Raw genomic sequence first — 15,090 nt, 5'->3', positions numbered from 1 at the left:
TCCGCCCCCTAATGATGTCATCACTAGGAGGTGGAGCTACACGGACCCAGCAGGGACAGAAACGAGGGAGGTAAGGGGACCTCCTGTTCTGTATACACTATATACAGCTATCTATAGATAGCTGTATATACTGTATACCACCCAAAGGGCTATAGGAGCAGGAATTCCTGTCAGTCTGGTGACAGGATTCCTGGCTCCTGTATAGTATGCACGGGTACACTATGCCCCCTTGTATACTATACAGCCGGGCGAGGTGATTAGTGATGCTATACATCCCTCCTCATTTCCTTACACTCTGTGGACCGGGCGCTCAGCATCTGACCCACAGAGTGGTACCTGAAGGTAGTGAGAAAACTGCCACAGGAGACAAATTTGGCTGTTTCCACACACCAGGGAAAACGCCAGAATAAACGCCAGAAAAACTGCCAAAATGCAGGAAAAAACTGTGGAAACCTAGCCTAAGAGTGTTGTATCTTTAAGACTGGTTAACATTTGAGTTGTCATGTGATTGTTACCCTGGAGGTATCAGGGACCAGGTGACTTAAGGGTGACCAATGGGACCCCCCAGAGCCTCCCCCATAAAATCCCTGGGAGGAGTTTCTTCACTCTCTCTTGCTTCCTGCTGAGGTCCAGTCAAGTTGAGCCTAAGTGTGTGTCCAGTGTCATAGGAGGCCTCAAGTCAAGTCTGCAGCCACAAGCTACAAACCTGCAAGTAATCCACAGTCACAGTATTGTCAGTCACAAGTCAAGTCAAGTTACAGTCATATGTCTAGTCAGCATGGCCTGCAATAAATGTCCACAAGTCTACTACAAGTCCCAGCAAGCCTTTAAGGTCTCTGAAGTCACTGGTCACCTCAGTGGGCCTGGCTGAACTGTGTAGACTTTTCCACCTGTCTACCCTCAGTAAAGCTACCGTTGTCCGTAACTTGGTGTCGGAGTCATTATTACCCCCGTGCCTAATCCAGGATCCAGCGGTATACCTTCAGGTGGTATTGAGGATAAACTATGCCCTGGTGTCGCGAATACAAGGGGTTAATGCTGTTTGCCACTAGGGTAATTCCATCTGCCCTGCATCTCACACCCCATACCACATTTGTTGTATGTGATCTTAGTAAGGACACAATGAAATACAACTACTCAACTTTTCGTATCTAATCTTCTAACTGTGGACTCTTGTTCTTGTTATTACAGGCCTTATGTGACGACGTCACTGGACTCAAATTTAATCCTGTTCTCTACCCAAAGGTACATTTCCCATTCCATTTCCTTTTTTGAAGTGTAAGGGCGCATTCACACTATGGAATGTCTGCCTGGAGAAATTCCTGGTGTACATTCTTTGCTCAGCAGTTGCCGACTGATTCAGGCCCGCTCAGACATGTGCCGTTACCTCTGACGGCAATGCCCATCGGAGCAGATAGAACAAGTTCATTTTTTTGGGCGGAGTTGAATTTTAAATTTACGCAGAAATTTCCACTGCTGAAATTCAGCAGTGTGCACGGGGCAGCAGAGTCCCAGTGAAGACAATAGGAGACTGCTGCATGGGAATTTCCACGCAGAATTTCTCCATTTGAAAATTCTGTAAAAATATTCTGTAAATGCGGACTTCATATTCTGCAGATATTCTGTTGCAGATTTATCATTGACTTACCAGCAGAAAATCTGCAGTATAAAATCTGCAGAATATATAGTTTGTGTGAACGCACCCAGAGACTGTAGATATTCTCAATTCACTAAGAATTTTTTGAATAAACTAGGCATGATCATTCCATTTTTTATATGATGTGTCCCTGTTGGTACTTGTGTGTAGGGATACACTTCATTGACGTAGCTAATGGTAATGCCCCCTTGTCAATTTATTCATCCATTGTCAGGAAGAATGACAGAGTGATGGCAGAACCCAGAGATGTAAGAATAGCACACTCCACATTTGTTATACTCCAGAGGAATACTGTTTATTATAAGGAGGTTCCACACACAGCATTTTTGGGGCAGTTTGTCATTCATTTTTATGCAGCTAAAACCAGAAGTGGATTCAAACGTAACAGGAAATATAAAGGAGAAACTTCTTCTTCTTACTGGATCTAATTCTGCAGCTTAATAAAACTGCATACAAAATTACAGTTTCATGAATTTATGAACCAAAGCCAGAAGTGTATTCAAAAGAAATGGATAATATATAGGAAGAACTTTTACTTCTCCTTCCTAATGGATCCACTTCTGACTTTGGCTCAAAAACTGCAACAGACAAAACTTTTGACCTTCCTTTTGGCCTGAAAAAAGCCTCACAACACTACCCCCTCATTTTTCTCCTCCATGATGCATTTTGGTGTTTTGTTTTTGTTTGTTTCAAAAATAGTGTTTATCAGTATAGCCATTTTTATTTGGTGTTTTATCGTCTGTATCGTTCTCAGTACAAGTCATGTGATTCTTTTATTAGGCAACCCCAGTTTGTCTATTGAAGAACTGGGGGCAAAACACGAGTAAAAAAAAAAAAAAAATAATTTGTACATACACACATGGCTATGGGAGGAAAAAATAGCTCTATTTCTTAAAAATTAAACAAAATGCCATATCCAGAGCATGTTACGGTGGAAAAAAAAAAACTGCGAAATTTCAGCGGTGGACAATTCCGCCGCTGAAATTGTTCCACGCAAAGAAAGAACATGCTCATTCTTTGCGCTGAAGTCCGCATAGCCGTCAATGATGACGGCGCAGTGCCGCGCGGTCCTTCCGCCGCCGCCGGCTGCCAGGCTGAATCTCCGCTCGCTGAATTCAGCGAGCGGAGATTCCGTTCACACACTGTAGTGTGAACATACCCTAAAGGATGAAGAATTATTGCTGTGGGTGTTTTCAGCCTTAGGCTATGGTCACACAGTGTATTTTCAGGCACAGATCAGGCCATGTTCACTCTACGGAATCTCTGACCAGAATTCCACTCAGGAATTTTGGCTGGAAATTCTGGTGCAGCAGAATCCCATTGCTGTCAATGTAGTGTGGGTGACCCTGTTTTTAAAATTTTTTAATTGAGTGAAAATTGGTGCAGCCGTTCAGGAGATTTTCATCTTGTTACTACTAATATTGTTTTTCTTAACTTCTTAACTGAACTGGGAGGTGGCTGCTGCTGTACGTACAAATCTGTCACCCACCCACTCTGGCTGATAACTCTGCCCCCTTCATGGACATGCTGAAAAAGAGGGTGGAACTATTTATGGAGTGGGTAGAGTTATCAAACAGAGAAGCTCCTTTGTAAACATGTAGATCAGTTGGTATTTGTTAAAGGGGTACTCCGGTGGAAAACTTTATTTTTTTTTAAATCAACTGGTTCCAGAAAGTTAAACAGATTTGTAAATTACTTCTAAAAAAAAAAAAATCTTAATCCTTCCAGGACTTATTCGCTGCTGAATACTACAGAGGAAATTATTTTCTTTTTGGAACACAGTGCTCTCTGCTGACATCATGAACATAGTGCTTTCTGCTGTCATCTCTGTCCATTTTATGAACTGTCCAGAGCAGCATATGTTTGCTATGGGGATTTTCTCCTACTCTGGACAGTTCTTAAAATGGACAGAGATGTCAGCAGAGAGAACTGTGGTCATGATGTCTGCAGAGAGCTCTGTGTTCCAAAAAGAAAATAATTTCCTCTGTAGTATTCAGCAGCTAATAAGTGCTGGAAGGATTAAGATTTGTTAATAGAACTCATTTACAAATCTGTTAAACTTTCTGGCACCAGTTGATTTAAAAAAAAAAAAGGTTTTCCACCGGAGTACCCCTTTAAGTGTCCATTTCACCAGTTTCTGTTAGAATCTGTTTTTTGAACAGTATAGATAAAAAACAGGAACCTATGGGTACGTTCACACCGGTGGGTTACCCGTGAGTTTCCCACTGCAGGTTTGAACCTGCAGTGTCCCGTTGCCGAGTTTCCAGAGAGGAAAATCCACAATAACTAACCTGCCCATATATACATTCCCTAACAGGTCCAGTGTTTGTTCACTGCATGTCTATGGGATCAGGATAATACAGGATAGGGATCTTGTTGCACCAACCTGTGTGACATCTGTTTTTCTTTAAAATGGTACTCCGGGTGGAACAAACATTTTTTTTTTTTTTATTCTAATGGTGCCAGAAAGTTATACAGAATTGTAAATTACTTCTATTTAAAAATCTTAATCCTTCCAGTATTTATCAGATGCTGTATGCTCCAGAGGAAGTTGTGTAGTTCTTTCCAGTCTGACCACAGTGTTCTCTGCCACCTATGTCAGCGTATGCAGATAGACTCTTGTTCAGCTTTATTCTCCTCTGATTTAGATGATATTCCTTCCTGGAGCTGGAAAGTTGAGCATGATGCCTTCACTTTGAGGACTGGAGACAAACATTTAGGCAAACACAGTGATTTGCTTGTAGCAGTCTTTTTCTTGAAAAGGTTACAGGACAGGACTTAGCCTAGGAGTAATGCTTTGGACTAGGTGTATGTGTGCTTAGAAGGAGCAGAGCTAAGAGACATGTTACCCTGGCAAAAGCCAGAACTAAACTGGTTTAGGTCCACCCTAATGGGAGAGATGGTTGGACTATGGACTCTTCACACAACCTTTTAGAAGTTTTTGCATAGACACTAGCTGGGAAGTATCATGTGACCAAGGCATCATTCATCTGATAAAATGCATATGTACATTTTTACTCCTACATTCCTGAACACCTCAGGCAATTAAGACAATGCAATGTGTAAAGCAATTGTAACTTCACCCACAGTAGCCCACACACAGTGTTAAGCAAGTGATAGATGGTTTCTCTAAGCCACATGACAACTTCTGATAGATTGCAGCTGGAACACAGATACTGGGACACTATACATAGTACAAAAAAAAGCTGTGGCCAGATGTTAGCTAAAAGTCAAAATTGAAATATATGTTTACAAAGCCTGGTACAATTTTTTTTTTTGTGCGTGTGTTTTTGTTCTTCTAGATTTCAAAACACAGCATGACCTAGATATGGCATTTTTTTTAGGACATTAAAACCTACCAAATAAGCAACATATGCACACTGTGTTCAGAAAAATCTTGTAAAATAATCATTAAAATAAAAGGCAGAAAAAAACAAAAAAAAATTGTGTACAGTTCAGTATGTCTCTCTATAAAATATGTTATTGTAAAGTGTTTGTGCTTTGGTCCACTTTCTGAATGTTTTTATTTTAGTCGAAAATTAGAAGGAATCATGAACTATTTGTGTTCCTTACACTTTTATTTAACACAAGATCAAGTTGTGACTAAAATAAAATATTGCATTGAATATCTGTGTTTTATACTTATATTAACCAATGTATTATGTGTATTTGTTTCCAGGCGTCACAAATGATTGTTACCTATGATGAACATGAAATCAATAATACCTTCAAGTTTGGTGTCATATATCAGAAGCTTAGGCAAGTAAGTGCAAGGTCATCTTTCTTACTTATTTATGTGTCTGGCTTGGTGAATATTCTGCACTCCCTTGATGTTGTCACCACACATCAGCATCAAGATTTTGCAGATTTTTGTTTTGGATTTCATTGGGAATTTGCTGCAGATGTTTTCATTTGCTTAAGTAGAAATTCACACAGGATACATTTGTTACAGAAATGTATTGACTGGAGATCAGTTCTGTTTACGTGAATGTTGTTTTTACTAGGGATTGATTGTGTATGCAGGGTGTATGGATCAGTTTGTGACGCCAAGGCACCGTTAACCTACATGGTCCAAGGTTGAGATAGCTTCTCCTTGACCAGGAGCGGGGTAATGAATACACCAATGCAAGGTTACGGATGACTATCTTTACTGTGGTTGCAATGACTGAATCCTTGACAATATAAGTAAGCTTTAGTGCAGAAGGATGTGCAGAGGGTAACCCGGGGAACCTGTCGCCTTGCTAGTAGTTGTAGTTGCTGTCACAGCAGCTTTCAGATTATTAGCAGCCCACGCTGGCTTGAGAGATTTAACTTGACTGACTGAAAAGACGTGATTTTCCCCAATAGCTTTGCTTACCACCAGGCTTTGACATTCACCTGTGCACCGGGGTTTTCCTGAGATTGACTTGGCTGTAGTATTTTGAGGCTTTCTTCTTCATAGACTTCTCCTCACAGTACCTGCACTCCACTCCTGAACTCCTCACTCTACACACTTCTACCCTAACTGCACAGCTCCTCCTCCCCTACATAGGGGCTAGGTTTGGGGGTCCCCCATTAGGGCATCAGGGCCATTTGATCCCTCTGCCACAATTCCTTAAAGGTACAGAGTATAATTAAGGCACAACATAACAATATATTACATTACAACAGGTCAGACTGTGGAGCATTGGGCCGAACATAGAGACAGCAGGGATACCCGAGGGAATCTTTTAGCCCACAGGACAGCCTTTGGTGCTGGGGCACCAAAGCAGGATCTGCAGGATCTATAGAAGTGCCAAAGATAGCTGAGTACAGCATTAACCCGATAACGACCATGGACGAGTATAGACGTCCAGGTTGGCGGGCGTTCCCGCACCTGGACGTCTATACTCGTCCATTATTCTCGTGGGTGCTGCCCAGTGCACCCACAAGATCGCGGCAGGGACTCGGCTGTATCACACAGCCGGGACCCTGCTGCACTGCCAGGACCGAAGTAAACTTCGGTCCTGGCAGTTTTAACCCTTACAGCCGCGGTCGGAAGTGACCGCGGGCTGTAAGTGTTATGACAGAGGGAGGGAGCTCCCTCTGTCTCCTCTGCAGCACCCTGCATCGCGATTGCGGGGTGCTGCGTGTGGCCACACTGCCGGGAGTGAAGTTCAACCCCTACAGCCGCGGTCAGAAATGACTGCGCGCTGTAAGGAGTTCTGACAGAGGGAGGGGGCTTCCTCTGTCTCTCCTGCAGCACCCCGCATCGCGAACGCGGGGTGCTACTGCATACCTGGGCTGCCGGGGGTCCTACAAAGACCCCCAGGTCTGCCCTGGGTATTGCCTGAGAGGCACGTCCTAATATACTGCCTGCTAGTGAAAACTGGCAGGCAGCATATAACTGCAATGCTTTGGAATACTAAGTATTCCAAAGCATTAAAAAGTGTAAAAATAAATAAATAAAATAAAAGTGTAAAAAAAATAAAAATTTAAGAAAAGTGTAAAAAAAAAATATATATATATTAAAAATACATTTATTAAATTAATCTAATAAAAAAAAAAAAGCATAATGTGTAGGATCGCATTGGCGGACATCCGCAGCATGTAATATGCTGCGGATGTCCGCCACGTGATCCTACACATTATGCAGCAGTCACGGTAATGAGCTCGCTGCTGCGGCTGGGTAGCTTTGTGCGTCCACTCATAGCGGCGGATTTTCCGCCAGCAGTCATGAGCGGACACACTGAGCTACCCAGCCGCAGCAGTGATGGATATGTTCGCCATGAGCGGGTGCTTATTCCCACAACATGGCGGATATATCCATCAGGAGCCTTAACTGTCACAGACAGACGCGTTATACTGCCAGCCGACCAAGGACCAATCAGAGAGGTCCCTAGTCCAGCCAATAACTTGTAGGGGTGCGGTATATAAATGGGGTCACTTGTGGGGGTGGGGGTACTGTTCTGCCCTGAAAGCCAAATGGCGCTCCTCTCCTTCTGAGTCCTACCACGCGGCCAAGGAACCATATATGGCCAAAGCGGGGGTATTTCCGAACATGGGACAAGCAGCTAAATAAAATATAGGGTGCATTTCTTTCAATATCAGAAGTGATGTACAAAAAATATGCCCCCCAAATGATGCATTTGTGAAAAATTGCAATTTTCTAATTTTTAACACTGACTTTGTAATAATTCCTGCCAAAAAACTATGGTGTTAAAATACTCGCTGTACCCCCTAGCAAATACCTTGAGGGGTCTTGTTTTTAAAATGGGGTCATTTGGGGGGGTGTTCCTATGTTCTACTACCTTTTTAATTTCTGCAAACCTTGCATAGCACACAAACAAAGATGTACTTTTCAAATTTTAAAAATTTTAAAAATGTCAAGTTAAATTGTTAGGCTTCTAACTAATTTAAAATGTTAATTAAAAACTAAAAAATGACGTCAAAATAAAGTAGACATCTGAAAGTATAAGTTTCATAAACTATTTGGTCAGTATGTATAAATATATGCAACCAATTAGTGTTAAAATAGCAATAAATCGTAATTTTTTGTAAAAATTTCATGATTTTTTGCATTGTAAAAAAAAACTACAAATGATATCGGCTTACTTTTACTATGTACATGAAGGACAACTTGTGACAAAAAAAAACAATGTCAGAATTATCCTGATTGGCAAAACGTTACCAGAGTTATTCTCTAATAAAGACAGACATCCCCGATTTGAAAAAAACAGGCATGGTCTTTCAGGGGCATACAGGTTTATTTGCATTAGTCCTTAAGGGGTTAATCGCACCCATAGACAATGAATGTAGTGATGCTCTATGAACTGGCACCCCATTCAGGGTCCTGTTTGAGAGTCCTATTTTCTTGGTCGATTTGAACCCCTGTGATCAGTCACCTATCCATATGCCCTATGATTAGGGGATAAGTATCTATGGTGGTAAAACCCCTATGAGTTTTAGATGCCGTTTTAAAGACCAAAGACAAAAGCAGATACAACAGACAGGAGACATACTGGAGCAGATTTATCAATATCTGTTTTTCTTGTGTGTTTTTATTTATTTATTTTTTTTAAATCAGATATTTTTATAAATGTTTTACCTTTTTCATACAGAAATAAGATAAACCCCATTTCCCGCTCCTTAGCCACCCCACCTCCCCAACAATAGCACCCACCCCTCCCCAGCAGAATAGCCCCAAGACAACTATAAGTCCATGTCCACGTGTGCCATCCTACAAAATGAACAAATGCTCAGCAGAGAGAAGTCCCAGGTGTCACCTAACCTGACTTTGCCTAAAGAGATATTGGGAGACCACAAATAGAGTGGCAGAAAGCCTTATAACAATGAGACAGGACACATATAGCAATATAATCAGAAATAACAACAAACACCTACACGGGATACATTAGACACACAGGAACACATCTTTCTTATGTGTTTTAGACACATGGACGAGACTTGAAAGGGGAAATTCACCTGTATGTATTGGAAAAACTGCAGATCTTTTGTAGAAGTAAAAATCTGGAATAAATCAGCAACGTTGCAGATTTTTCTGCAGATCCCCACCAAAATCCACAAGTGCTACTTTTGACATGTTGTCCAGACATGTCAAAAATTTTGACAGCACTGGTCTCAGTCCTGAGACCCAAGGTGATTGTAGGTTATAAGCTAGTGAAGTGCACGGCAGAGCTCGCCGTCCGTCAATTAAATCCCATCCTTTCACTGCATTAGTCTTTGGAGTGAAAGAATCAGATCGGTGAAGAACGCTGCCTCACACTCTTCACAGCTTATAACTTGGGATTGCAGTGGGTCTTGATGTGGGACCTGGTGCAATCTAAACGTTTGTCCTTTCTGTTTGACATGTTAAAACTTTTTACAAATGACAGTTATGTTTTAACAATTGTAAAAATGTACACATAGATAGAAAAGTACCCTTATATATATATATATATATATATATATATATATATATATATATATATATATATATATATATGACAATATATCCAGACTACTACAGTACATGATATCTAAAATACAACTTTCAGAGCTTACACCAAATTTCCAATGATTTCACAATGCAGTGACACCCGCAAGAAATAATCCGAAAATCAATACACAAGCTGACTTGGCCTTCAGAAGAATTATTTGCAGCTATTAAAGCAGCTGCTAAAGCTGTCATCTAATCTACAAAGATTGATGGCAAGAAGTGTTTGTAACTACTTCATACATGGCATATGGCGTCTTAGTAAATTCCCTCCACTTCATTCTCAGTCCAAGGAGCATCTGCTGTAGCTGAAGACAAACAAAGATATGTATTACTAACTTGACATAGCAATCCAAATATAGGTGTGGTGAGCTCCAAACTGCTTTCTATGTCTATAGGGAAAGCAGGATATAACATCTACAATCTACAACAATGGTCTGCAACCTGTGGCTTTCCAGCTGCAAGTCCTACCATTCATTTATAGCTTCTAATTGTCAAACTGGCAACAGTATATATAGCAGCTTTTCTAATACAGTGGTCCCTCAACATACGATGGTAATCCGTTCCAAATGAACCATCGTTTGTTGAAACCATCATATGTTGAGGGATACGTGCAATGGAAAGAATAGGAAGTTATACTCACCTGTCCCCGCCGCTCCGGACCGTCACCGCTCGTCACTGCTGCCCTGGATGTCACCCTCCATTGGTGTCCCCGACGCTCTGGACGTCTCTTCTTCCCCGGGATCCTCGCTCTCCGTCGCCGCCATCACGTCACTACGCACGCCGCTCCTATTGGATGACGTGATGATGACGAAGGAGAGCGCCGGTGATGCAGAAGATCCCGAAGAGGACGCTCTGGAGCCCCGAGGACAGGTAAGAGACCATCACCGGAGCACATGGGGCACCGTAAACGGCTATCCGGCAGCAGCTGAAGCAGCCATTTATGTGATGGCCCCGACATACAAAACCATTGTATGTTGATGCTGCCTTCAACATGAGATGGCCTCTGAGAGGCCATCGCATGTTGAAATTATCGTATGTCGGGCCATCGTAGGTCGGGGGGTCACTGTACAATATATGTGTGTATATATATATATATATATATATATGTGTGTGTGTGTGTCTCAGTAAAAAAGAGAGAGATGGCACCGCTGATATCTTGTACCCACAGTACGGAGACTCAGGGAGCTCTGTGCAGTCCTCCAGTATACAACTAATGAGTCTTATGCGGCGGTGCTAGGATGTAGAAAATTAGATTTCAGCAAGAATTTGAGTAGGAAAATACAAAGAAAATCGTGCACTCACCGTCCAGCTATTGACTTGATGCTCCTCTTACGGGATAAACCGGGGACACCGGACTGCAGAAGGTGTGCGCTCAGAGGCAAACAACCGGTGGTTTTCGCGCAGACTAGCGCTTCATCCGGCCAGATGAAGCGCTAGTCTGCGCGAATACCACCGGTTGTTTGCCTCTGAGCGCACACCTTCTGCAGTCCGGTGTCCCCGGTTTATCCCGTAAGAGGGGCATCAAGTCAATAGCTGGACGGTGAGTGCACGATTGTCTTTGTGTTTTCCTACTCGAATATATATATATATATATATATATATATATATATATATATATATTATTATTATTATTATTATTATTATTTGCAGGTTTATCCTGCAAATCAGTTAACAAGAAACAGGCACTATATCACCCTGCTTGCTCCTAGTCCTGTGTCACTGCTGCATCAGGAGAAGTCTCATTAGGGCACTTGGAACTGGAAGTAGCACTGGACTGGAAGCAAATGCAAGGATATTTAATTTTTTTAATTTTTTTATGCCCTATAACTGTCATTGGGCCATTTGCTCAACAATTGAATGTTTAAGTGAAGGTTCTAAAAAAATTACATGAGATAAATATTGTGCAACAGAAACTTATTGTATTACCAAAAGCTCAAGTGTATTATAACCATTGTGGTTGATATGGGGTCAATGACTTTATTGTCCGGGGACCCAGACTTCTTTCAGTCTGCCAGTGATGGGGTTACATCTCAGTACCGATGTTTACTCAAGTGAACATTTGGTTTGAAGAGTTTATAAGACTTTGAGTTAGTAAAATGATTCGCTCTCCAAGGTGCTGAATTATATTTTGGTCACTTAAGCTCCTTTTAGTAGTTTCTTACTAAGACGTCTTCTATAATTTAGTAAATTATTTTTCAATATTCTATGTGTATATGTGTAACAGAAATTATAGTTGTTTGTATTCAGAATAAATAATACATTTATAAACCAATAAAACAATAACATAACATAAGATGTTATTCACTTAGCAGTCAATAGCTTCCCCACAGCTAATAGACAATGTTACGCCGAGCGCTCCGGGTCCCCGCTCCTCCCCGGAGCGCTCGCTTCTCTCTCGCTACCGCAGCGCTCCGGGCAGCTCCACTGACCCGGTGCGCTGCGATACCGTCTCCAGCCAGGATGCGATTCGCGATGCGGGTAGCGCCCGCTCGCGATGCGCATCCCGGCTCCCGTACCTGACTCGCTCTCCGTCTGTCCTGTCCCGGCGCGCGCGGCCCCGCTCCCTAGGGCGCGCGCGCGCCGGGTCTCTGCGATTTAAAGGGCCACTGCGCCGCTGATTGGCGCAGTGGTTCCAATTAGTGTCTTCACCTGTGCACTCCCTATTTATACCTCACTTCCCCTTCACTCCCTCGCCGGATCTTGTTGCCATTGTGCCAGTGAAAGCGTTCCCTTGTGTGTTCCTAGCCTGTGTTCCAGACCTCCTGCCGTTGCCCCCGACTACGATCCTTGCTGCCTGCCCCGACCTTCTGCTACGTCCGACCTTGCTTCTGTCTACTCCCTTGTACCGCGCCTATCTTCAGCAGTCAGAGAGGTTGAGCCGTTGCTAGTGGATACGACCTGGTCACTACCGCCGCAGCAAGACCATCCCGCTTTGCGGCGGGCTCTGGTGAAAACCAGTAGTGACTTAGAACCGATCCACTAGCACGGTCCACGCCAATCCCTCTCTGGCACAGAGGATCCACTACCTGCCAGCCGGCATCGTGACAGTAGATCCGGCCATGGATCCCGCTGAAGTTCCTCTGCCAGTTGTCGCCGACCTCACCACGGTGGTCGCCCAGCAGTCACAACAGATAGCGCAACAAGGCCAACAGCTGTCTCAACTGACCGTGATGCTACAGCAGCTACTACCACAGCTTCAGCAATCATCTCCTCCGCCAGCTCCTGCACCTCCTCCGCAGCGAGTGGCCGCTTCTGGTCTACGACTATCCTTGCCGGATAAATTTGATGGGGACTCTAAATTCTGCCGTGGCTTTCTTTCCCAATGTTCCCTGCACTTGGAGATGATGTCGGACCAGTTCCCTACTGAAAGGTCTAAGGTGGCTTTCGTAGTCAGCCTTCTGTCTGGAAAAGCTCTGTCATGGGCCACACCGCTCTGGGACCGCAATGACCCCGTCACTGCCTCTATACACTCCTTCTTCTCGGAAATTCAAAGTGTCTTTGAGGAACCTGCCCGAGCCTCTTCTGCTGAGACTGCCCTGTTGAACCTGGTCCAGGGTAATTCTTCCGTTGGCGAGTACGCCGTACAATTCCGTACTCTTGCTTCAGAATTATCCTGGAATAATGAGGCCCTCTGCGCGACCTTTAAAAAAGGCCTTTCCAGCAACATTAAAGATGTTCTGGCCGCACGAGAAATCCCTGCTAACCTACATGAACTCATCCATCTTGCCACTCGCATTGACATGCGTTTTTCCGAAAGGCGTCAGGAGCTCCGCCAGGATATGGACTTTGCGGATGTTTTTTGCAAAAAACAAGCTGAGACTCTACCTCCTCACAGGCCTTATGATTGTCCTATTGACCTCCTCCCGGGCACTACTCCACCCCGGGGCAGAATCTATCCTCTGTCCGCCCCAGAGTCTCTTGCTATGTCGGAGTACATCCAGGAAAATTTTAAAAAAGGCTTTATCCGTAAATCCTCCTCTCCTGCCGGAGCCGGATTTTTCTTTGTGTCCAAAAAAGATGGCTCTCTACGTCCTTGCATTGACTACCGCGGTCTTAATAAAATCACGGTAAAGAACCGCTACCCCCTACCCCTCATCTCTGAACTCTTTGATCGCCTCCAAGGTGCCCACATCTTTACCAAACTGGACTTAAGAGGTGCTTATAATCTCATCCGCATCAGAGAGGGGGATGAATGGAAAACGGCATTTAACACTAGAGATGGACACTTTGAGTATCTGGTCATGCCCTTTGGCCTGTGCAACGCCCCTGCCGTCTTCCAAGACTTTGTTAATGAAATTTTTCGTGATCTCTTATACTCCTGTGTTGTTGTATATCTGGACGATATCCTGATTTTTTCTGCCAATCTAGAAGAACACCGCCAGCATGTCCGTATGGTTCTTCAGAGACTTCGTGACAATCAACTTTATGCCAAGATAGAGAAATGTCTGTTTGAATGCCAATCTCTTCCTTTCCTAGGATACTTGGTCTCTGGCCAGGGACTACAAATGGATCCAGACAAACTCTCTGCCGTCTTAGATTGGCCACGCCCCTCCGGACTCCGTGCTATCCAACGTTTTTTGGGGTTCGCCAATTATTACAGGCAATTTATTCCAAATTTTTCTACCGTTGTGGCCCCTATCGTGGCTTTAACCAAAAAAAATGCCAATCCCAAGTCTTGGCCTCCTCAAGCGGAAGACGCCTTTAAACGGCTCAAGTCTGCCTTTTCTTCGGCTCCCGTGCTCTCCAGACCTGACCCATCTAAACCCTTCCTATTGGAGGTTGATGCCTCTTCTGTAGGAGCTGGAGCGGTCCTTCTACAAAAAAATTCTTCCGGGCATGCTGTTACTTGTGGTTTTTTTTCTAGGACCTTCTCTCCGGCGGAGAGGAACTACTCCATCGGGGATCGAGAGCTTCTAGCCATTAAATTAGCACTTGAGGAATGGAGGCATCTGCTGGAGGGATCAAGATTTCCAGTTATTATTTACACCGATCACAAGAACCTCTCCTATCTCCAGTCTGCCCAACGGCTGAATCCTCGCCAGGCCAGGTGGTCTCTGTTCTTTGCCCGATTTAACTTTGAAATTCACTTTCGGCCGGCCGATAAGAACATTAGGGCCGATGCTCTCTCTCGTTCCTCGGATGCCTCGGAAGTTGAACTCTCTCCGCAACACATCATTCCTCCTGACTGCCTGATTTCCACTTCTCCAGCCTCCATCAGGCAAACTCCTCCAGGAAAGACCTTCGTCTCTCCACGCCAACGCCTCGGAATCCTCAAATGGGGTCACTCCTCCCATCTCGCAGGTCATGCAGGCATCAAGAAATCTGTGCAACTCATCTCTCGCTTCTATTGGTGGCCGACTCTGGAGACAGATGTTGTGGACTTTGTGCGAGCCTGCACTATCTGTGCCCGGGATAAGACTCCTCGCCAGAAGCCTGCTGGTTTTCTTCATCCTCTGCCTGTCCCTGAACAGCCTTG

At 43.8% G+C, this 15,090-nt stretch overlaps 1 protein-coding gene across 7 annotated transcripts in view; it reads left to right on the top strand.

Annotated features, from left to right (window-relative positions):
* Positions 1 to 15,090, top strand: part of RAP1GAP2 (RAP1 GTPase activating protein 2) — an 882,491-nt gene that overhangs the window by 762,937 nt on the left and 104,464 nt on the right. For all 7 annotated transcript variants that reach the window (XM_056558445.1, XM_056558442.1, XM_056558446.1 and 4 more), the window contains 2 exons: positions 1,192 to 1,245; positions 5,337 to 5,420. In XM_056558445.1, coding sequence (XP_056414420.1) covers positions 1,192 to 1,245; positions 5,337 to 5,420 — 138 coding nt within the window. The remainder of the gene's footprint in view (positions 1 to 1,191; positions 1,246 to 5,336; positions 5,421 to 15,090) is intronic.

The sequence above is a fragment of the Hyla sarda genome, chromosome 2, assembly GCF_029499605.1.
Source record: "Hyla sarda isolate aHylSar1 chromosome 2, aHylSar1.hap1, whole genome shotgun sequence".
Taxonomy (NCBI): Eukaryota; Metazoa; Chordata; class Amphibia; order Anura; family Hylidae; genus Hyla; species Hyla sarda.
Note: the sequence above shows the minus strand (reverse complement) of the source record. Positions and strands in the feature narration are given on the sequence as shown.